We start from the raw sequence: 23614 nt of genomic DNA, 5'->3' as shown, positions 1-23614 counted from the left end.
TTCTAAGATACAATTGTAGCTCTGTTCTGCTGCTTGTATGTACACTGTGGTACAGGTTACAGTATGTTATAGTACCTATTGTGGCTTAAATCAGTGTATATTAGAGAGAGACAGTACCTCAAACTCCCAGTAACTGAAGTGTATCAGGTGTATCATTGGCATGTCTGGTCCATTATAATTCAAGCAGTTATTTGCCATATAACATAGACACATCCTGTACCTTCTGAAACAATTAGGGTTCAAGTGCCTATTTCCTATCCAGATACACAAATGCCCAGACAAAAGATATTCTGTGGTTTCAAGGATTTTTGAGGTGAAGTTTGATAATACCCCCCCCAGTTTCAGAGTTCTTATTTTTTAGAACTCCATTTTTCTGATTGCAAAAGGTTCCGATGTTTAGTTTCATGGCTGCTAATTTCTTAATTGCTTCTCCTTTCTTTTTTTTGGCTTTTTAATAGAAGGTTAAAATCAGATTATAATGGACTTTAAATCTGCCAGGAGAATTTTTATTTGATTCTAGAGATAACCAGCATTTACTGAACAAGGGAGTGATGTGGTCAAATCTATGCTTGAAGGACGATCACGTTGGTAGCTACATGGAGGATAAATTGGTAGAGAGAGGCAAAGAACCCAGTTAGTAGGCTACTGCTGTAGCCCAAACAAGAGGTAATGAGTCCCAGAACCAGAGTGTGGCTGTGTGAGCACAGAGATGGAGGGGGATTAGAGAACTGCAGTAGAGATAGAATCAGTGAATCCCAGCTCATTGAGGAATGCAGAGTGTGTGTGAGAAATCAGAGTGTCAGAGATGACTCCAAAGCTGCCCTTTGTGGAAAAAAGGGAAGTTCTAAAGGAGGGGCTAGGCTTAGGGGTAAAGAATTATAAGTTCTGTTATCCAATATGAAATGTGAAAAGGACACAAAGTTCAAAGCTCTTCTACTTTCTAAATGCTTATGTAGTGTAAAAATCCTTGATCTCAAGCCTGTGAGGAAAGCTAAAATTTAATACTGTTTTGAGGATACTTATCTATTTGGCTACTCCCTTTAATAGTAGCAATCTTGTACAATCCTTATCTATGTTATCTTATAAATCCAGTTCTTTGTTATATCAAAAAGTGCCTGTAGGAATATTATTGTAGGTATGGGCACTTCTCCCTCTGTCATTGAGCTCCTTTGGGTATATGTTCAATGGTGGTGTCACCAGGTAAAAGGATATATACCTTTACCCCAGGAGTGAGGGGTTGCACCTAAAATGGACTTACAGGAAGCTCTAAATCTCTTGACATTGTCTGTATTCCAGGAGATCATGTAGACTGCCCATTTTCTTCCTTTGCTTTCTGACATCCTTTAGTACCTTGAAACTCTTCTGCTCAAACAAAATAAATGCAATTAGAATCAGAAGGAAAACTATTAACTGAGAAAAATCTTAATAGATCTTAATAGAAATCTTAATCGAAAATTTATCTGATAAACTTTGGGCAGCTAGGTGGATAGAGCATCAGGGCAGGAGTCAGGAGGACCTGAGTTCAAATCTCACCTCAGACACTTGACTCTCACTAGCTGTGTGACCTTGGGCAAGTCACTTAACCCCAATTGCCTCATCCTGGGTCATCTCCAGTCATCTTGATGAATATCTGGTCACTAGATTCAGATGGCTCTGGAGGAGAAGTGAGGCTGGTGACCTGCACAGCCCTCCCTCACTCAAAGTCAAGTGCAAGTCATGTCATTATTTCTCTGATGGCATGGTCTTCTTCGGCAATGAAGGACGAACACGCATCTGATAAACTTTAATATCCAAGATATATAAGGAATTGATTCAAATATTATACATGACCTATATGCCAATAAATAAGGGTCAGAGAATATGAATAGGCCTTTCTCAAATGAGGAAATGTAAGCTCTGAACAACTGTGAAAAAAGTGCTCCAGATTATTAATAAGAGTAATTGAAGTTAAATAACAGGTTCCCTCTCACGCCCATTAGATTGGCACAAATAACAAAAAAAGAAAATTTCAGTTGTTGAAGAGGGGTTGTGTAGAGTCAGGCACGCAAATAAATGCACTGGGTTGTTGTGTTTTTGGGGGGGGTATTACTGAAACTTAAATACACAATAAGAAAAGAAAAAGAAACATAAAATGAAATACAAAATAAAATGAGAAAAGAAAGCATGTTGTGCATAGCAGAACATAAGAGGATTCAAAATATATAGCAATACATTTCCATTTCAAGAAAGCCTACATAATGAATACCACCTGTTGTATTAAGAGCTGTCTGTCTTTTCTTTGCTTCCTTGTGAGTTTTCTTTTGTTCTCTGCTGTGCACTTTTTACTGTTTTTTTCCTCCTTCTTCCCCCCCCTTCCCAAAGATTACAATTAAGCTTGGATATATTTATAGATATATAGGTGTATATATACATATATACACATACATACATATACAGACATTTACTTTCCCTAATCAATTCTACTTCTGATCTTTGTTTTTATATTTGTGCATATCTCTTACTTCCTTTCTCTCAACTCCTTTGCTTTACTTTTACCCTCTATCCTCTCCTCCTATTACTTGACTTTTGAGCTCTTTGTTAAGTTGAGGGCTCTGGAAGCCACCTTGGCTTTAGCAGGGGCTGGGGCCAGACCATGCTCCCCTCTCAGCCAGGTGAGAAACCCTTCCCACTGACCTTTGAAGGTGTCTGATGTTTGTGGATTGAGAAGTCTGGAAACTGTACCCTCCGCTAATGATTTAGTCCCCTAAGGCCTGCTCCAGCTCTGGCCACGCTGGCACAGCCCATGCCAAACTGCACTCCAGCCCAGTGCAATAGACCCTTCCTTTCGACTTTCCAGATTGTCATGGGCTGGAAATTCGCTTCGTTCTGTCATTTTGTGGCTTCTGCCGCTCTAGAGAATTTTTTACAGGTTTTTTGAGGGGCTTGAGGAGAGAGCTGTAGCAGGTTCATGCTTCTACTCTGCCATCTTGGCTCCTAACTGTTTTACTTTTTAGTCATATACTCAGCTCTACTCTAGTCTAATTTATGAACTACTCACTCACTAATAACAATCTCAGATATGTTTTACATTTTACGTACATAAAGGTAAACAGCCTGTCCTTATTGAACATCCCTTGTAATTAGTTTTTGGTATGTACCTAATATTTCTCTTGGCTCTTGTATGTCAAATTTTCTATTAACTTCAGATTTTTGTTTGTTTTTTTGTCTTAGCAAAGTCCTAAAAGTCTGATGGTCCATTAAATGTCCATTTTTTAATTTGTAGTAGCTTAGTTTTTATAATCACCTCTAGTCCTGAAATATGGGGGATGGTGCCTCTGGCCTCAGATCCTCCTTCATTTTTCTCCTCTGGCCTGGGACTGGAATGAGGAACTCCAGCCTCATGTAAGTTGCCCAGCTAGCAGGGTCCCTGTCCTACTGCTTCTGCAGCATCTCTGCAGCACAGATGGGTCTGGTGTTCTTTGTCAGCAGAGGTACCCTCAGACGCTCAACTCCCCTCACTCTCTGGGGGGTGAAAGTTCCTTCTGCTGGGGCTGAGGCAGCCTCCCAACTTAGCTAACCCCAGGGCTTACCCCTTGTTTAAGGTAGGACCCAGCCTGGAGGTGTTACTCTTCACAGGGACCAAACTTCATCCTGAAACTTTTCTTCCCATCTCTGATTGTTTCAGGCAGACCCCTGTTCGGTGCTGAATGCTGGACACTCCAGGTCAAAGGGCACGTACAAGTTTGGCAGCTTTGGGGGTACAGTTCCAAATTCCTCTCCAGACTGGTTTAAACATTTAATTCATAGTTCCATTAACAGTGTATTCAGAGAAGATTCTGGAAAGATGGCAGAGTAGGTCAGAAAATTCCAAGCTCTCAACATTTTCCCCCACAAAAGAGATGAAATAGCACCTCAGGTGAATGAGTGGTTAAAAATAAATAAGAGTAGGGGCAGTCAGTTGGTCTTGTTTTGCTTGACTATAGATTTGTTACAGAGGAGGATAATCTGGTTGGGAGGTGGATTAATAGGCAGAGATGTGGGGGGGGGGAAGCTTCAATAAAACATTTTTAAATGCATGGAAGAAAATGAAAAGAAGTGCAGACAAGGATATAAATAGACTTAATTTGTTAAACTTGACATTTTTTTTAAAGCAAACTTGTGTGTGTATTTATATAAAGTCCTCTTTTCTGTTTTTCTCTTGAAATGTTAGTGTTTGTTGGGGATTGAAAAGTTCATAATTAAAAGAAATTTTTCTTTTTAAAGAAGTGTAAGATGGGAAGATGGCCAAGTTGAGATATCCTAGGGGCAGCCCTTCCCTCACCACACCAAATAATAGAGGTGAAAACACAAAAATGCAGAAAACTCAGCAACAGTAGAAGGAAGAAAAATGAAAGAACCTACTACAGCAATTCTTACTGGAAAAATTAAGACCTACTCCACAGCCCATAGTTTTTGGCAGTGGGAGCCCCTGTTTTTCCCCGAATTGCCATAGTGTCTTCTGCATACACTTCAGGCTGTATCAGTTCTAGATAACTTTTGCAAGTAGCTTCAGTTAATTTTTCTCTGGGGTGGCACTACTTCCTAGGGCAGGCTTGGGCCTTGTGCTGGATATTCCCATTTTGGGAAAGGACTCCACTCCCTCCCCATAACTATCGAACTTAGAGGAATTTGATTTTCAGTGCCCTCAAACTAACCTGCAAGGCTTATGAGGAAGAAAAGGCAGGGAGTGTTTGTGGAAGAGTGTGCCCGTCTGGGGAGATGATTTTGGAGGAGAGCAAAGACCAGGAACGCAGTACTAAAAAAAATACCATATTTCTTGAAATCCTATAGAAAAATTTTGCTTAGAAATAGAGGGAGCAGATTGCTAAGTACAGATCAAGAGAATCCATAGAAGACTGACAGTAAATTCACCAAGAAATCATGTGATCATATTTCAGAACTAAAGTATCAAAAAGCAAATTTTTTATGTAGCAAGGAAAAAATACCAGATTTCAAAGAGAATTAACAGAAGAACATAACATTGCCCTGTGGTTACAAGAAATCACAAAGGAGGAAAAAATTTGATACTTCCATAGACCAAGGGAACTTGGTTGTCCCCTTCAAAGGAACATACTTGGTGTGATAGAGCCTAACCATCTAAGAAATGAATTAAACATTCAGTAAGGGGGAAAAATTTAAATGATTCCTTCAAAAGAACTCAGAGGCGAGCAGATTATTAAGTGCAAATTGACCTGTCAGGAGAAAGTTAAATACTTTCAGGTAATAATGAAAGGCTAAGAAAGGAAATGTTTGTTTTCACGTGGCCAGGACTGACTGAACGAGGTCATGAATATGTGAGTTGGGAGTGTCTGTTGTTGGATTTTCAGTAGGGAAAAAAAAATTTTTTTCAGTATCTTGGTGACAGAGAGCTCTAGTAAACTAAAGAATCATTCTTAGGATTAAACAGCATAACAGAATCATTCAAGATAGTAGATGGAAGAAGTGAATTAATTTAGAAAAAAAAAATCTTGTTCTTAATAAACCAATATTGATGTTCAGATAATACAGAGGAACCTTTTGTATGTAAAGAAGGTGCAAAGCAGGTAGAGAAAAGGGTCAGGAGACCAGGTAGTGACCAGGAAGGACTTGAGAAGAAAAGGTGGATAAGAGACTTTGTATGTATCTCTTGCCTTTTATATGGTAGAAAGTATTACAGAAGGAGAAGAGGGAGTTTGGTTATGGACAGTACACAAGAAAGTATGTGGCAGCATCTGAGTGATCCCATGGAGATGGGAATGACTGAAATAAGTAACCAACTGTACTGGGATGGTTTGGATAATTCAGGAGATGGACTTTTTAGTAAGGGGTTGTGCATCTTTGCACTTTGACTGAGGGGAGAAGAGGATTGGGACTCTGGCACGATACAGGTTGGAAAGAGTTGAACAAGAAATCATATATTGAAAAGGGAGAAATGAGGAAAGAAATCAATAGGGAAAGTGGGTTGGGAAAGACAAGAAATAGGACCTGACTCCTTTGGTGAGGGTTTTCAACTGCATTTGTGTAATTATTAGTGATTTAGAGTAGTGTTTCATATGGTTGTTAAGAGCTTGTAGATCTTGTTTTGAGTATTGTTTCTTTGTGTTTTTACCATTTACCATCAGGACCATTTGATCATTGGGAATGGCTGATCAGATGTTTGACATGAAGATTTGTTTGATGTAAAAGATAGGTTTCATGTAAAGATTTTTACCAGTCATCTGCTTCCCTGCTTATCACAATTGAATTGATTTTGTTTATGTGAAAATTTTTCATTTACATGATAAAAAATGGTCTTTTGTCTTGTGTGGTTGCCTTTCATCATTGTTTTGTTAAGAACTCTACTGTAGCCATCTTTGAAAAGTACCTGATCTGGTTCTCCTCCAATGTTTTTATAATGTAACTTTTTAAATGTTTAGATTATATAAGCATTTTGAGCCTATGGTGGCCTACGGTTTAAGATGTTGATCTAAACCTAATTTTTGCTAAGTTGCTTTCCAGCAGCAGCAGTTCTTCTCTAAGTAAAAATAGATAAACTGATAGCAAACCTGGTCACAAAAAGAGAAAGGAAAATCAGTAACTACAAATGAACAAAGTGATATCACAATTGAGAGAGAAATTCATTAATGGAATCTGTTCATCATAATTTTATGGTAGCAAAATAGAGAATTTATAAGAAATGGATAATTACTTAAATAAGACAATACCCAAATTTTCAGAATGTGAAACTGAGATCTTAACCTAATCTCAGCAAATGAAACTGTATAGATTATAAAGGATTTCCTGGAGGAGGGTAAAGATGGTTCAGCATTAGGAATAGAACATAATTAATTATATTAAAAGCAAAAACACACAAATCACATAATTATGTCACTAGATGCAGAAAAGACTTTTGGCAAAGTACAACTTTTTTTTTTCCCTAAAAAGCACAGACTTTGAAGCATCATTTTAATCAGATAAAAAAAAACTGAATTGTAGAGCTAGCATTACTTGCAATGGGGAAAACATCAGAAGCTTTTCTGGGAAACATATGGGTAAAGCAAGGATATCTGATCTCCCCAAGAATTATTTTTCATGCTAGTAGTAGCAGTAAAACAAGGGAAAGAAATTAAAGACAATCAAATTGACAGAGGAGACAGAATTACCCTTATTTGCAGATAATAAGATGGTTTACTTACAAAACCCTAGAAGATAAGCAAAGAAATTATCTGAGAAAATTATTAGTTTCAAAAAGTTATATGATACAAAATACACATGCAAAATTATCATTTCTCTGTAGCAAGAGCAAATCCAGGAATAAATTCCATTCAAAATAACTGCAAGGTACCTAAAATATCTGGGAATCAAATCTACCAAGAACATGCCCAAACATATAATTATAATCACAAAACTTTCTTGAAAGAAATAAGAATTTCTTGAACATTTGTAAAGATATTAATTCCTCATGTTTTTGTGGAGCAATAGTATTGATAATACTGTTGGACTTGGGTTAAGTGGAAGACCATAGTGTGTGGTCTTTATTGTCTCCACTCATAAAAATAAGTTCAGTAGATGGTCCCAGCCTTTGCCACATTGAGGGTCTTTAGTGGTATTGGTTAAAGGTAAACATTTCTCTTAGAGATTTCCCTGTGGAGAAATTTCCCCTGTTGGCCGTGTTTGCTTCTAGGTACGTAGTTTGCTCGGGGCTAAATTCCTGAGTTGTCCAAACTTGAACATCAGCAAGTGCTGCAAGGGTTGCATGTCTCAGCATTGGTGCATTCCTGGGGAAGTGAACCTGGGTCAGCTGCCCAGGAGGCGTTTATGCCACTGTTCCATCACAGGTCCCAGAGCAAGGCCCAGCGGTGATGGTGAGAGCAGCTGCTGTTGACGTAGTTTTTTGCAGCTCTTGCAGCCTTGTAAAGTGGATGTTGTCAGTCGTGTTGTTCTCTGCATTTCCATAGCACTTATGGTGCCTTGGTGCTGTAGAAAAGCAGGACATTTGGATTGGGATCCCTCCTCAGAATTTTACTAGCTATGTGACCCTGGACACTGAGCCTCTCTGATCCTGGTTCTTCACCTGTAAAATAGGGATAGTGATACTTGTATTAACTACTTCATAAAGTCGTTAGCAAAGTGTTCTGCAAACATCAAAGCACTGTGTAAAATTCTTATTTTTAAAAGTATTTACATCTGTTATGCTAACATTTCTACAACACTTTAAGGTTGACACAGAGCTGCACATACATATCTCAGTTTATCCTCAAACAACCCTATGAAGTGGGTATTATTATACTCATTTTACAGATGAGGAAACGGAGGTTGAAGGAGGTTAAGTGACTTACTCTAGAGTCACATAGCTAGCAGGCGTCTGAGTCAGGTCTACCCGCCTTCAGCAAGCCCAGCATTCTATCCTGCTGCCATCTTGTTGCCTATAAGTAAGGAAAATGAGATTCAGCAAAGTTACTTATCTCAAGTTCTGACTTCAGGCTTTTTCCATCACGTGTCTGGATCATTGGCATCATGGCTGGGACATTGGCAAGGCCACAAATGCTGGCACATACTTCACCGGCTGATAGCAGTCTCCCAAGCTTCATCATTTTGGTTAGGGGTAGTGGTGTGGGAAGGCTGGAATTTTAATGATTGCAGGAAGGATTTTGAAAAGCCTCTTCTGGGGAAGGGGATAAATCTTGAGGGTATGTTTTTCTTCTTTCATGTTGTGTGACTTTTATTTTCTCCTAATTACTGTTTATCTTATTGTTTACCCGCAGGTCGTTAAGAGGGAGGACATTCAGCAATTCTTTGAAGAATTTCAGTCGAGAAAGAGAAGGCGGCTAGACGGGATGCAATATTACTGCAGCTAGAATGGCATACATGAGCTTTTTTATTTCAGGCCAAATGGGAATGCTGCTGTTCGATGAATAAAGGAGGCACATTTGTAACTGTTTGGTCCCCTTTGCACCATACTCCTTTCCAGGAGAACTTATCCAGCCTTCTGCTGTTACTACACGCCATCACGTTAGTGACCAGAAAGCATATTCTAATTTCACTACCAGTGATTTTCATTGTGAATTCAGTTCAATGTAACTCTGGTTTGTTGACTCCCGTTCCCCACCCCCAGTGTCAGTTGGTTTTAGGTTTTAGGGAGTTTGATTTGATTTTAAGAAAAGGTTGCCAGGATAATAGCCCCTTTTCTGCTGCCTAGTACTATAAACCGGGTATTAATAACCCTGTTAAATTTTGGTGGTTGTTTACAAAGTGCTTTGGATTTTTTATATTATCAGGGATACTTATGAGCCTACATTGAAAACTGACCTACTTTGATATTGTCATGTTTTAGAAATGCTGTTATCAGGGTCCCAGCAAATTATGTTCTCTCTAAACCTCTGCTGAAGCAAATATATCTTTGGTGGACTATCCTACTAGGAGTCAGCTTTGTGACCAGGGCAGCATGTGTCCCATATGGAAGGGGACAGACTATGAAAATGGATAGAAAAAAGATTTTGTGCTCATGGATGATTTTTTTTTTTTAAATACAAAGAAAAATCAACATCCAGTTTCCTTTCAATTGTGATGGCATCTCCTTTGGAAGGTGGTCAAGTTTCCTGCATTTGTGAAATGTGAAGCTCCATGGGAAGCCATTTCAATTGGTAGAGAGTTCATTTAACAGCTTCCTACCCCACATCCCTCTTAGTTTTTGTGGAGTGAGAGCATTCATTGAGAAGTATGTAGCCTTGAATCAGTGCCTCCCTCTATGTGAATCAGATTCTTCCTGGAAATAGATGATGGATGTGCTTTAGGACACATTAACTGCTTTGGGTTTCTTAGGCCACAAAATACATGCTCACATAGAGGCCACATAGGTTCAGTAGGAACTCAGTTTTGGCATGCCCACTCATGACTAGTATCTTACAGTTAAGTCAGGCATTGGGTCTAGAATAAATCAAACTGCCTTTTCTAGTGATTCTCCTATCTGTGAGAGTGATCTTTGGTTGGAAGATCCTTGTGCTTTCTGAACCTCAGGAGGGCTCACCACACAGCTGTGACACTTAGCATTCTTTGCAAGAGTGAGGATTCTGCAGGAGGCCCTGTTCCTAAGGCTCCTCAGGTAACCACACCTGCAGGTTATCAAGACTAGTTAGGAGGACCAGGGGACTGATGGTTGTGGCTAGGACAGAGTGTACTTTTTATTTTTCAGGTAATAGGATCATAGAATTTAGAGTTGGAAGAGACCTTAGAATTTATCTTAAATCTAAGCCTTTCATTTTAATAATAAGGCCAGAGAAGCTAAGTGACTTGTTCCATGGTCACAAGTTGTAAATAAGTAGCAGAATTGAGATTTGAACTCAGGTCTTCTGACTCCAAATTCTGTGCTCTATCTGGTAGTCTGACAGTTTTTTGGTTTTTTGTTTTTTTTAAACCTGTGGGCTGAGACTGTATCTCTGTGTGGCCTAAAAGTTTGCCTCTGATTCAATAAACATTTATTATAAAAGTACTGAAGGTGTGTGGATTCTGTGAGAGGGACTAGGAATACAAAGTCTAGATAAGCCATAGTCCTGCCAGTTGTTTTTGACTCAGTGCCCCAAAGTAACTTACCTGGCAGGGACAAGACGTACTAGAGCTGAGACTGGCTGTCAGCAGAACAAATTGCCACTAGTGCTGAAGGGCTTATTTGATGAAAGGCACTGTTCCTTCTTTAACATTGACCAAAAAACTTCTTTTCTACCTGTTCTTCACAGCTCCTTTTCTGACTGACTTTATTGGGCCACCTCTCCTCATAGAGACTGATTTTGGTCAAGATGCAAATGTGCTCTGCGCATGTTTTATGCAAGAGAGAAATATGGTATTAGTTGCTTTAAAACCAATAAATTCTGGTATTGTATGTGCATTTTTGTAGAAATTGTTACTGGAATTGTAACTACATACTTAATTTCAATCAAGATTGTGTACAAATTTAAATAAAACATTCAGAAAAGATCTGTGTGTTATATCTTCTTCAAGTGAGTTGTTTTTTTTTTGTCTCTAAAAGCTATGCAACCAAGCCTCCCCATTGATCATTCACATCAGTCTAGTTCTTTCAAGGGTTACGAAATATTTTTCTCAAAAGGATCATTGCTGAGGGAAGTCTTTCCTCTTGAGGTCATCCTTCCAGAGCTGCTAGCATAATATTCCTAAAGCGCCGGTCTTACCACATTTCTTCGACATGCAAATACACTACAGTGCCATCCAAAACTCATCTGTTGAGCCTTTGATAACTTGGCTCCAGCTTCCCCATCAGATCTTTTACATTACTCCCCTTCATGCACTCTTCAGTCTAGCCAAGATAGCTGCTTTCTTTATATGTGGCATCCTGTCTTCATGCCTTTGTCATGACAGTCCCACATGCTTGGAATGCACTTCCTTATCTGACCTGTTAAAATCTGACTGCTCAGGTGACACTCAAAAGCCTAAGACCTTCCCTGATCCAATTTGTACATTTTTTTTTGGTATATCTTTGTATATCCTACATGTGTACATGGCTCCCCCAATACAATGTTCACTTCTTAGAGGCAAGGGCTTCTAAATTTTGTTTTCTAGCATTGTGCCTAGCAATGATAAATGTTTGTTGACTGAGGAGGGAAACGTATTGTCTGTTTTACAGATAAACAGAATCAAGAGGTAGAGTGACTTGGCTATGATCAAAGCTGGCAAAGCCAGGATTTGAATCCCAACTTAAATTCTTCTCCCGCTATCTCATCCTACCTCTTAGTGTGTCTGCAGCCCTATTTTAGCTCTTCTTTTATTCTTGACACATGAATAGCAAACGAGAGTTGTTTCAGACTATCGGTGCTGTGAGGTAGGTGCTATTATTAATTTAGCCTCAACCTTTCTTTCAAACTACCTCGGTAATGATAACAGTTTTAAGAATGCTGATAACATTTTCATATATATAAGTAAACAGTTTGACCTTTAACAAGTGCCTTATAATTAATCTTTAATGTTTTCCTTATATTTCTTCTGGATCTTTTGTATCCAAGTTTCCATTGACTTCTAGTCTTTTTCTCACAAATACTTGAAAGTCTTTCACTTCATCCAATACTCATTTTTTTCATTCATTTTACACTCAACTTTGCTGCGTGTTATTCTTGGACACGAACTCCAGGTCTTTCTACCAAATCTGTTACCTCAGACGTTGGCACAAACACAAAGCATTGAGCAATCTTCCCCATTTTCCTTTGTTGCCACTGTCCTGCCTTGCTTATTGGCCCTCATTTCAGACTCAGGCCAAGGTTTGCTTCTCTCCTAGGTAGCAGAGTGGATAGAAAGATGGGCCTGTAGTTTAAAGCCTGGGCATCAGATACTAGCTAGCTGTGTGACCCTGAGCAAATCATGTTTAATGTCTCAGAGCTGGTTTTGTTATCCGGAAAGCAGGGATATTAATAGCACCTACCTCGCTGCATTGTTGGTCCGGGGTTTGTGGAGAAAGCTCAACCAGCAATACAAGAGCTGACTTGTGAGAACTGATGGTTAAGTTTTCAATGTAAGCAATTACACCTTGAAAATTGGTGCATGCTACAAATCAGGACTGGAATGATTGTTAATCAACTAGACTTAAGACAGTAATGGAAAAATGTTAATAATTCATATTAAACTTAAAAGCATGTTGTGAATTCAATCCTCCCTCCCCCTCCCCCCAAGAACTCATTAAGAATTTACCAGCACATCTCACTTGTAAGGATCAAATGAGAGAAATGTGTAAAAGTTCACTGAAAACTAGAGGACTACATAAATGTTGGCTAGTATTATAATGACCCTGCAGGACTTTGGTCCTGCACACTCATCCTGAAGTCCAGAAGTTCCTAAAGTGGATGATAACACCCCCTACAGGGCACTGGAATGATTGGGGGAGGGAGGATGGTAGCAGTCTTGGGTGCAGTTGGGGGGCACTGAATAAAAATAAGGGGGTGGTGTAAACAAAAGGAAAGGACATAAGAAAATCTTGAAAAACCATTTGTACATGTTTCATCTGTTGTATAACAGAGGTAAAGTCTTAGTGATTACAGTGTTTTCCAGATAAACACACAAAATGCAAGTTATGACCCATCAGTGGCCAAATCCACCGACAGGTCTTAACAAGCCAAGTGTTGGCAGGTGAGTGTGTCATGCATTGCTGGGAAGTCCAGCATGCATCAGCAGGAATATGTACATGTAATGACTTGTTTACAATACAATACTATACAGTTTCAATGTAGGAAAAGAAAACCCAATATATAATAAATCATTAAATTTAAGATGTCATTTAAAAAAAAGTATAATTTTTTTCAGTTTCAAAATTTCAAAAAACTGTTAAAGGGTTAAAGAAAGATTTCCAGGGGGTACTCAGTAATTTTTTTTTAAGGGGGCAACAGGCCAAATAAGTTTGGGAACCTCTGATCTAGACAGTTCTGGAATCTCTCCTTAACCTCCAGGTCAGTTTATATCTGACTTGGATTTGGCCTACGAAAATTGTTGCTATACTTTGGAGAATGGGCTGCTCTGGAGCTAAGAGGCTAGAAGTTCCATGGGTGGTGTTGCACACAGGGTAACAGGTAAAGGAAACGTTGGCTCATTCCTCTGGCATTTTTACCAGGACTTTTAGGGAAGGCAGATAATGGGAAATGAGCCACTCTATCTTGGATCAAGTCAGTCTATATGTGAGAAAGGGAAGAGAATGGCTAAAGTTAGGGAGCAGAAGGAAGTTTCAGTGACTGCTGTTTGGTACTGAACCTCCCTCCTGTAAGGATACAAACCATCCAAAGGAAAAGTCCCACCAAGACTAGAAATATGGACAAGTACTGAGATACTAAAGAAAGAAGGCCAATCCATGCCAGGTTTTATTGGGGTTAATTGGGGGCGGTTACTCCCGAGGTCCAGTCCTTGACAGCAGGAGGGCAGTGGTAGATGTCTGCACCACCCTTAGGCCAGGTCGGATATTATATTAAAAAAATATATATTTTATATTATATATTTATATTATATAACAAACAAGGCATGGTGCCAAGGGAGGTCCAGTCATGTGCAACTTTTCCCATGGGATAATTAGAACTTCTTTTGCTATTTATATTCAAGGTAGGTTAGGTCATGTTTTCACACTCTGGCTCTCACTGTGTACTCCACCTCCTCCTGACCTGCTCATACATTCTTTCTGATAGTATCTTCCACAAAGTTCCCTGAATGGTGCAAAAGTGGCTTTGTTAACATGCAGAAACCAACCAATGAACTACATACATTGGAAGCACAATCCACAACAGCACAAGTGGAAAAATAAAAAAACAACATAATTAACAAAAGAAGTCCCACAATTGTTAAAATTTTCTTTCACTCTACCTCAAGGCAAGTGAAGAGTCAATGGCATTTGGTGATTAGTGGGGAAAACTGGACTTCAGAACTTCTTAGTAGTCAGCTAAATTTCTGAACTAAGTTCAGAGACAAAGAAATATGGCTTGGGCAGTTTTACAAACTGGGGAGGATACAGAGTAGAATCAATTATAAAATGGAATTATGAACATTTGATTGCCTCAATTTCCCCCTTTTGTCAATGTGAGACCTGTTACAATTTTCTTTGTTAATGTCAGAACAAGAAGACTGACCAATCACAGTGAGAATGCCTAACCATAGGAAGAATATCTAAAATCATGGCTAATTTTACAATGAAAATTTACATGACACCAAGGTGACTGAGACAACAAAAAAAGCCAAAATTATACAATAAGAATCGTTAGCATTAACTAATATCAAATCTTTTTTGTATTTTAGTAACCTATTCCCAATGTCCATTTTATCAACATTTCATCTTAAATCTCAGATATCCTATGCAATTATCTGGTCGTTGGAAACATCTCAGCCATTTGGAAACAGGTCTTGTTCTTGGGGCAGCTCTGAAGTGGTCTCCTTTTTAGTACATTTGCTTCTCTGCTTCCAAGTTGCTTGTAGATACTCCTCAGATGTTCTTGCCAAAAATATTTTGCAAAACAAATCTCAATACAATTTAATATCTCACATTTTCTCCAATAACTAGTTCATGTGGTGAAAACTAGCTCAAATCTTGCAGTTCTGATCTTATCAACAATAAGAATGTGGTTCACTTCAAACTTCAAAGAATTTAAGTTTTTACAATACCCCATTAGAATCATTTACATTTTACATATATGATCGTCTGATCTTGTTGCTTTCTCAAAAATTTTCCACTCCAATTAAATCCAATTTCTTTAGGAGGATCAGATGCTATTAAAGATAAAATTCTATATGTGAAAATGTAGCTAACAACACTCATTGCATCCCCTAGGTTCAATGGTTACTGAAATGAATTTACTTATAAGAGGCTGCCTTTATTCCAGTTGTAACAAAAAGACCTGGGAAAGGATGTGTGGATGCACTAAGTAATTAATTCCCAATTGTATACAGAAAACAATGTATATCAAATGGATTTTCTGTAGTAATACATTCAGTTGTTAGCCATATTCAAATGGAATAAATATTATGCAAATATTGTTCTCCACCAGGAAGACTGACTTCTTAAATTTCTTTGAGAAATTTAAGAAAAATAAATATCTTTTTAAATTATTTTTTTATTTTTTATTTTTAATGTTCTACAATCACTACCTTAAAACTAAATTTTTTTCCCCCTTCCTACCCCCCACCAGTCCCCTCCTTCCCCAAGACGGCATACAATTCAACATAGGATCTACACATACATTCCTATTGAATACATTTTCTCTATAGTCATGCTGTGTAGAAAAATTAAAATAAGTGGGAGAAACCATATAACAAACCAAAACATAACACACGCACACACACACAAATGATCTGCTGCATTCTGCGATTAAATTCCATAATTCTTTCTCTGAATGCTGAATATGGAAGGCATTTTGCCTTAGATGACCATTGAGAATTTTTTTTTTATGTCCTTGCATTTCTTTATTTTTTTTTATTTAACTTTTAACATTTATTTTCACAACATTTTGGGTTACAAATTTTCTCCCCTTTTATCCCCTCCCCCCCCCAAACCCAAGCATTCTAATTGCCCCTGTGACCAATCTGCTCTCTCTTCTATCCTCCCTCTCTGCCCTTGTCTCCGTCTTCTCTTTTGTCCTGTAGGGCCAGATAGCTTTCTTGACCCCTTAACCTGTATTTCTTATTTCCCAGTGGTAAGAACATTACATTTGGTCCTAACACTTTGATTTCCAACTTCTTTAGCTCCCTCCCTCCCCACCCCTTCCCTTTGGAAGGCAAGCAATTCAATATAGGCCAAATCTGTGTAGTTTTGCAAAAGATTTCCATACTAGTTGTGTTGTATAGGACTAACTATATTTCCCTCCATCCTATCCTGACCCCCATTACTTCTATTCTCTTATGATCCTTTCCCTCCCCATGAGTGTCGACCTCGGATTGCATTCTCCTCCCCATGCCCTCCCCTCTATCCTCCTCCCCACCCTGCTTGTACCCCTGTCCCCCACTCTCCTGTATTATGAGATAGGTTTTCCTATCAAAATGAGTGTGCATTTTATTCTTTCCTTTAGTGGAATGTGATGAGAGTAGACCTCATGTTTTTCTCTCACCTCCCCTCTTTATCCCTCCACTAATGAGTCTTTTGCTTGCCTCTTTTATGAGAGATAATTTGCCCCATTCAGTTTCTCCCTTTCTCCTCCCAATATTTCTCTCTCACTGCTTGATTTCATTTTTTTTTTAAGATAGGATCCCATCCTCTTCAATTCACTCTGTGCACTCTGCCTCTATGTATGTGTGCGTGTGTGCATGTGTGTGTGTGTGTGTACTCCCACCCAGTACCCAGATACTGAAATATTTTGTCCTTGCATTTCTATGAAGATCCAAGTCTACCAGAAAAAACTCTCACACACTGTGGTTGTTGCTGTGCACAAGAAAAATCAATTTCTTAAAGCAGAAGATGTTTCTGATTTTAACCTCACACATTAATAAATTCAAATCTTTGTTTCATAAGCTTTTTTTTTTGCCCCTTTGTCCAATTATCCCTCTAACGTTCTGAAAGAATGAGATACCTCAGGAATCTTATACACGTGACTATATAACTAGTAGCAGGCAGATGACAAGCCAAAGCACTGATTTAATTAGTTGTTGAGATCTGGAATTCAGACTGAAAATAGTAAGATGCTATTAAGTGTCTTACTATAAATAATAAGACAATAGTTAATTGAGACACATTCAGACTGAAAATAGTAAGATCTTACATAATTGCAGTGGGCTCATATTTTCCACTGACCACCTGCCCCGATTATAGAAGTTTCCTGTAAAAGGAAAAAGCTAGGGCATGATTATAACAGCATCAAAACTAGTCCTTCAGCTTTAAGCTGAAGGGCAGAGAATAATTCAAATCGTGTATGCCAGAATGAAGAAATCTTAACTTCGCTTGATTTCAGGTAAGAATCACAGCTGAGTTTTTGGAACAGCCCATTGTACACCAAAAGTTCCACCTCCTTTATTGCCAGACTCAGGATTAATCAGGTGGGAAATATTCCTATTCAAGAGGAAGTAATACAATGGGGAAACTGAGTCAAGAGGATCCTACTTTAAATCATGTTAAAGTCATTCCCTCATTCTTTTCCCAGATACAGATATTCATAGTTATAGCAATTCAGGATCACATTCCTTTGAGTAGCCTGGGGCTTCTCTCTCAAATGACAATTTACTGACTTGACTGACTTGATCTATCCATCAACTATACCTAAATTCAAAACTCAGAATATTAATTTCAGTCCCAAGATATTTTACCTCAAATACTAAGTTTCACTAATCATAGTATAGGGCTGGACACAATTATTATCATTCTTATGGTGATGCAATATGCAACATTTACCAGGATTCACACACACTCTCTCTCTCTCTCTCTCTCACACATACACACACATACACGATTTCACTTAGCATCCTTTTCTTGTTCTTTTTTAAGCTTTTTTGAGCTTAAACTCAAAAACAGACTTGTAAATTCTCAGCTACCTAATTCATTGTTTAGGAATTCCATAATCCAAATAAGGTCTTTCATGGGGCTGATGACCTTGCTCAAAAATGGTTTCAAGAAACCTGGCAAGTTTACAGACAGCAGGATTCTACAAGGTCTCTTTGTACCTTTTTCCACACAATAATTACCATTTTTTCCCAAAATTTTTTCCAGTTCCTCTAGGGATGTGGGAGACCAGTACTAGGATTACCCACCAGAGGAGGCCTCTATTTCCAATCCCATTTCTTTGGTATGACTACACTAACTGTAAGGATGCAAACCATCCAAAGGAACAGTCCCACTGTAACAGGAAGGTACTGAGATACTGAAGAAAGAAGCGCAATGCACACCAGAATGGAGGTAAATAGATTTTATTGGGATACTTGGGAGAGTTTACTCATGAAGCCTACTCCTTGGTGGCAGAAGAGGCCAGGTCAGATATTATATAGAAACAGAATGAAGAAGACATGGTGCCAGGGATGGCCCAGGGTGACATGCAAGTTTTCTTTTGTTGTTTATGTTAAAGGGTGTTTACACTGAGAGGTCATCTTCTTATTTTCTGGCTACCACCAAACACTTCCTTTTGTGTTATAACTGCCATGAGTGAGGAGTGTTTGTATCTGAGCCAATCTGGAATCAGAACTAATGGGTGCCAGAGGCCACAAAAGGCTTACCAGGAGGCTTACTTGGAAGTAATAGTAAAGATGGTAGTCTGATTGAACCTAGCACTACCTGAGTTGTACCAGCTCAAGCTTATTCTCTAGAGAAGGGGTGCCTAGTGGGCACCTAGTGGGCATCTGATATAGGGAATTCCTTCAGTTCTAGGAAATCAGCACATCCCAGCTTTCATTCTCTTTGCACCCCCGTTTCAATGTGTTTTCTAGTAAAATGATTTCCTCAGCCACCACATTTTTTAATGAAATTATTTTGGACTTTTCTGCTCTCCTTTTAGCTTCTGTGTGTTGACTCACACCACCTCCCATGTCTGAAATGATTTTTGCTCTACATAATAATAGCAAGCATTTCTACAGAACTTCTGAAGTCTGAGAAGCAAACCTTTGGGAGTGACCTTCTGGACCCAGGTCAGAGAAACATGAAATGAAAACTCATCCAGCCATCATGCCAAATCTGAATTTGACCTTGATGGGACCAGTGATATGTAAGAACTGAGCTGAGAGTAAGTCTACTATCCCCTGAGACCAAGGTGATATGGAGGAGTCTTGGGGGCAGGCAAACGGTTATTCTTTATTCTTTCTATATCTTGGAAGAAAATATCCTTTTATAAAGGCTAGTTGGTGAAAAAAAACTTCTTTCTATTTGTCCCCTGTACCTATTAGTGGAGGGAACACAGTCACTGGGGATTTGAACTGATGGTAGTTGTGAAGAAACATCCACAAGCCCCTCAGAGTACCCTAAAACCCTTAGTGGGGAGAGGTAGCAACTTAGCTCTGGAATAGTAAGCCAGAGAGTACTTGCCTCAAGAAAACGAAAACAGATGGGGACAGACAAACTAAAACACTATTGCTATTATATTGCTAAAATCAAAATATGCATTTTTCAACAAAGCATAAATATAATAAATTTGTGCATGCTTTTATATGTTTGTTGGAATGTTTGTTTCGAGGACAAAGCCTGAGTCTTCATTATATTTTATTTCCTCAGTTTATTAATTGTCACCTACAGGGCAGGCAAGCCAAGTCTAGCAAGGGACCCTGAGGGAAAGACAGGAGGTACATGTACCAGATAAGTCAAATCACCACCACCACTCTGTATCCCCTCAGAAACTGATGAAGATAGCCCAGGGCCATGATCCCAAGAGCCCTGCAAAGAGCAGTGTTATCCTCCCTCCCAGACCACTAGCCCTCTTTTTGGCCCCCTACTCACAAGTATCATCTGCAGCCATCACTTAGGGGAGTAATCCTATAGAGAATGGTTCCCCACTTTTTACCACCAACACCAACCTTTGATTAACTGCTGCTGACAGGCAGGTAGCTCTTAGAGCCCTGGGGAATAGCAGTTCCCTTTTTCCACTCTCCTGAACCTTACCATGCCACACCCTAAACCACTGATCTTTTCAATCTAGGCTGAGAAGCCCAGGGGGAGCATACTTCGTGGAGATATGGCCACTTCCTTCTGCAGCCACTGGTCCTGAAGACCTGGGAAGGAAAGTCCTTACCACCAAAGTCCTTGGTCTCGCCAAATAGTTCAACACTAGAAATGGTTAAGGTTCTTAACAGTGCAAATACCATAAAGGAAGATATGTTACCTTATTTTGCCTCTGAACACTAAGAATTATATGCCCTTTCCATGTGATTTTAACAGAGACCTCTGTCAGTTGGTTTAGTCACTTGTGTGAGAGAAGAGGAGACAGAGAAGACACAGACTTCACAGGGTGAAGCACGATGGCAGGCTCCCTGAACCACAGAGATGTGGGGAAGAACTGACCCCCCAACTTAGTCCTTGATTCCTAGCACAGAGAATACTTGAGTAATATTGTTTTATTCCCAGTTGAGATTAGATTTCTTTCTGTTCCCAGATTTTTTTGTTGTTCTTTCAGTCGTGACCCAAGGACTCATGGGGTTTTCTTGGCAAAGATACTGAACTGGTTTGCCATTTTCTTCTCCAGTGTGTCGCCATTTTGTAGATGAGGACCTGAGGCAAACAGGAGTTAAGTGACTTGCCCAAGGTCACAAAGCTAGTAAATGTCTGAAGCTGGATTTGAATTCATATGTTCCTGGCTTTCAGTTTGGTGCTCGGTCCACTGTACCATCTAGCTGCCTCTCCCATGTCATAGACTACCCTTGCCTATTCTATCACCTAAACTAGCCAGCATGTCTTCCTTATCCACCGTTTCACTGTTTGCTTTGAGAAATATGTATAATGAAGTTGACCCATCCTCCCAGAGCCAGGCCTGTTACATTTCTCCTTTCAGGATTCTCAGATTTTCAGGTACCCTGAGAGGGGTGAGGGAGGAGTCTCTTTTTCAAACTTCAAATGGCTAAAGCCCTTCCAGCTATGTGTCCCCCCCCATTTTTAGTGTCCCAATAAGTAGCACCCCTAGTTCCAGTTCACCACTTAACAACAGAAAGTTTTTATAAAGGACTGTTTACTTCAAAGACATATTTAAAACAAAATGTAAACATTTCTCCCAACATCTCACCTACACCTGAATCTCTTAGGGCGGTGGTGGGGAAAATTAGGCTCAAAACTTAGCTCAGTTCCAACTTAGCATTGATCCTACCAAGTTCAGATTCAAAACTGGTACCACTGCCAGCTTCTGCTGGGCTGACTGTAACGCTCACCCTCCATTCCTGGACTGCAAGATTCTCAGGGCTTGCACTTTTGGCCCAGATCAGACACTCTTATTTCCTGCACCTAGAATGAAAAAGAAATTAAATAAAGGCAAAGACCCAGGCCCATTTCTCAGGGCCAGGTCCAAGCAGCCTTGGGAGAGGGAAGGAGGCCCTAAGCCCTCCCCTCTTACTGTATGGCATTTATTCATTATATGGCCATTATTGTAGCTGTTCCTCTACTCTGTCAGATGCAAATGCAGCAAAGGCATGACCAGGTCCTGACTCGGGCTGTTTTAAAGACAAAGATAGTTTGGGCTACAAAACCAATGGAAATAGTTTCCTCCCAACCACATTTGGTAGGTCAACACAGAATGCCCATGCACGTTCCAGTTTTCATTTTTCTGGAAGCAGGTCCCTACCATCCTCCGTGTGGATGATTCCATATTGACAAACAGATGACCACATATACACATATATGTATATAAATTCATATATACATACATATATATATATATGCATATCTATTTGCTGTTTTTTTTTACTCGATTAATCATGTCTCTTTATGACCCCATTGGGAGTTTTCTTGGAGGAGATACTGGAGTGGTTTGCCATTTCCTTCTCCAGCTCATTTTATAGATGAAGAAACTATGGCAAACAGCGTTAAGTGACATACAGGTCATACAGGTGCTTAAGGTCATACAGGTGTTTGAACTCAGGTCTTCTTGACTGCAGGCCTTTGTCTGCTATTAATGATTGTCTTTTGTGTAATCATCAAATAGTGGAGGATTGTTTCCTTCCTTTTACTAACAAACGCTGGACTGGCTGTTCCATGAACAAGATATTTCATCTCTCAGCTGCAGGCATTTATTTTCTCTAGCTGTCCCCCCTACGTGGAATGCTCTTTCTCCTCTACTTTGCCTAATGATCTCCCTGGCTTCCTTTTTTAAACCCCATGTTCTACAGAAAGTCTTCTCCAAACCCTCTTAATTCTAGTGCCTTCCCTCTGTTAATTATTACCAATTTATTCTGTATATAACTTTCTTTGTATATATTTGTTTGCATTAGATTTTAAACTCCTTGAGTTTTTGAATCCTCAGTAAATTAGCACAGTGCCTAGCATACTATATATTTGATAAATGTTGATTGGTAGGAAGGGGAAATGATCATGGTTCAGATTAAGCTAGATCTGGTGCAGAATTTACTCCTCTCCCCACAATCAGCAACCAGAGCAAGTGGCTTTTATGCTAAATCCCTCCCCTTTGAAAAAAGTACTGTACCCCTAAAAGAAACTTCTTGAAAATAAGGGAACAAAGACATGACCTCTCAGGCACATCTGTCCTACTTCCCACGAAAGTGGGAACCCAGACTCTTCAGGTTATTCCAGATTGTTCTGTGTTGTGTACGTATTTCCCAGTTATATCTGTGCTGTTTTGGTCATGTTACTTGGTGCTCTTGTACTGAGACTAAATTGATTCTGTATCACTTTAACTGATCCTATTTACAGTTAACTGATTTTTTTCCCCTTTAACTGCTTAAATCATGTTTTTTTTTTCTTTGAACTTAGTGTAGAAATTCGGCTGGCCTGTAATAGGCTAATAAGTTCAGAAATTCAGTTCTCCTGTTAATCGCTGTTCTGTTCTTTTCTCAAGGAAATTTGCGGTCCTTGAGGGATGTGGGTGGGCATCCAAGGAGTTTGGTCTTTACGCCACCAAATCATCCTTCAAGAATATATGGTTTGCTATCCAAAAAAGTCAGGCCTATTATCTCTAACTTCGCAGGTCCACTCAAACAATGAGCCTTTCTTAGTTATGGGAGAAGAGGGGGTTGTTGTTAGCCTTTCATTCCCAATTTCCAGCCAATCATTTTGTCTGCCATGCCTCAGCTATGTAACCAGTCATATTGTCCTCAATCCCACAATGTCACCAAGCTTATAAGAAATTGTATTATTTTCTCACTTACCCTGTTCTGTTCTAAGAGGAGAGCTGTCCTTCTGCTTCGGATGCGTGTTTTTTTGGACTAAACTGAGGCAGGCCATGGACCCCTTTATTATTGGGCTTGTGCCCTGTTAATAAGCTGCTATATTGCTTGGAGAGCATGTGCCTCAGCCTATCTTTGCTGAGATTCACTTGAGACAGTACAGTCCTACATGTATTGTCTCCTCCTATTAGAAATATGAGCTTCTTGAGAAGAGGAATAATTTTGCTTTTCTATCTGTATTCTCATGGCTTAGTGCCATTAATCATTTTTTTATTCACTTTTCTATATATGGGATGGGAAACAAGCATTTATTTATTAAGTACTTACTATGGGTCAGGCACAAATCTGTACTAAGCACATATTATTTCATGTGATCTTATCC

The 23614-nt window shown here is 39.2% G+C and overlaps 1 protein-coding gene across 2 annotated transcripts in view; it reads left to right on the top strand.

The window, feature by feature from the left end:
• UBR7 (ubiquitin protein ligase E3 component n-recognin 7) overlaps positions 1 to 10947 on the top strand; it is a 40209-nt gene extending 29262 nt beyond the window's left edge. The window contains exons 11-12 of one of the 2 annotated variants that reach the window (XM_072623380.1): positions 3665 to 3737; positions 8742 to 8913. In XM_072623380.1, the coding sequence (XP_072479481.1) occupies positions 3665 to 3737; positions 8742 to 8749 (81 nt within the window). In that variant the 3' untranslated portion in view covers positions 8750 to 8913. Of the gene's footprint in view, positions 1 to 3664; positions 3738 to 8741 lie in introns of both variants that reach the window. The other variant, XM_072623379.1, reaches the window with a different exon arrangement.
• The last annotated feature ends 12667 nt before the right edge of the window (positions 10948 to 23614 follow it).

This window comes from Notamacropus eugenii, chromosome 7 (genome assembly GCF_028372415.1).
Source record: "Notamacropus eugenii isolate mMacEug1 chromosome 7, mMacEug1.pri_v2, whole genome shotgun sequence".
NCBI lineage: Eukaryota > Metazoa > Chordata > Mammalia > Diprotodontia > Macropodidae > Notamacropus > Notamacropus eugenii.
The sequence above is the reverse complement of the archived record's forward strand: the minus strand, read 5'-3'. Positions and strand labels throughout refer to the sequence as shown.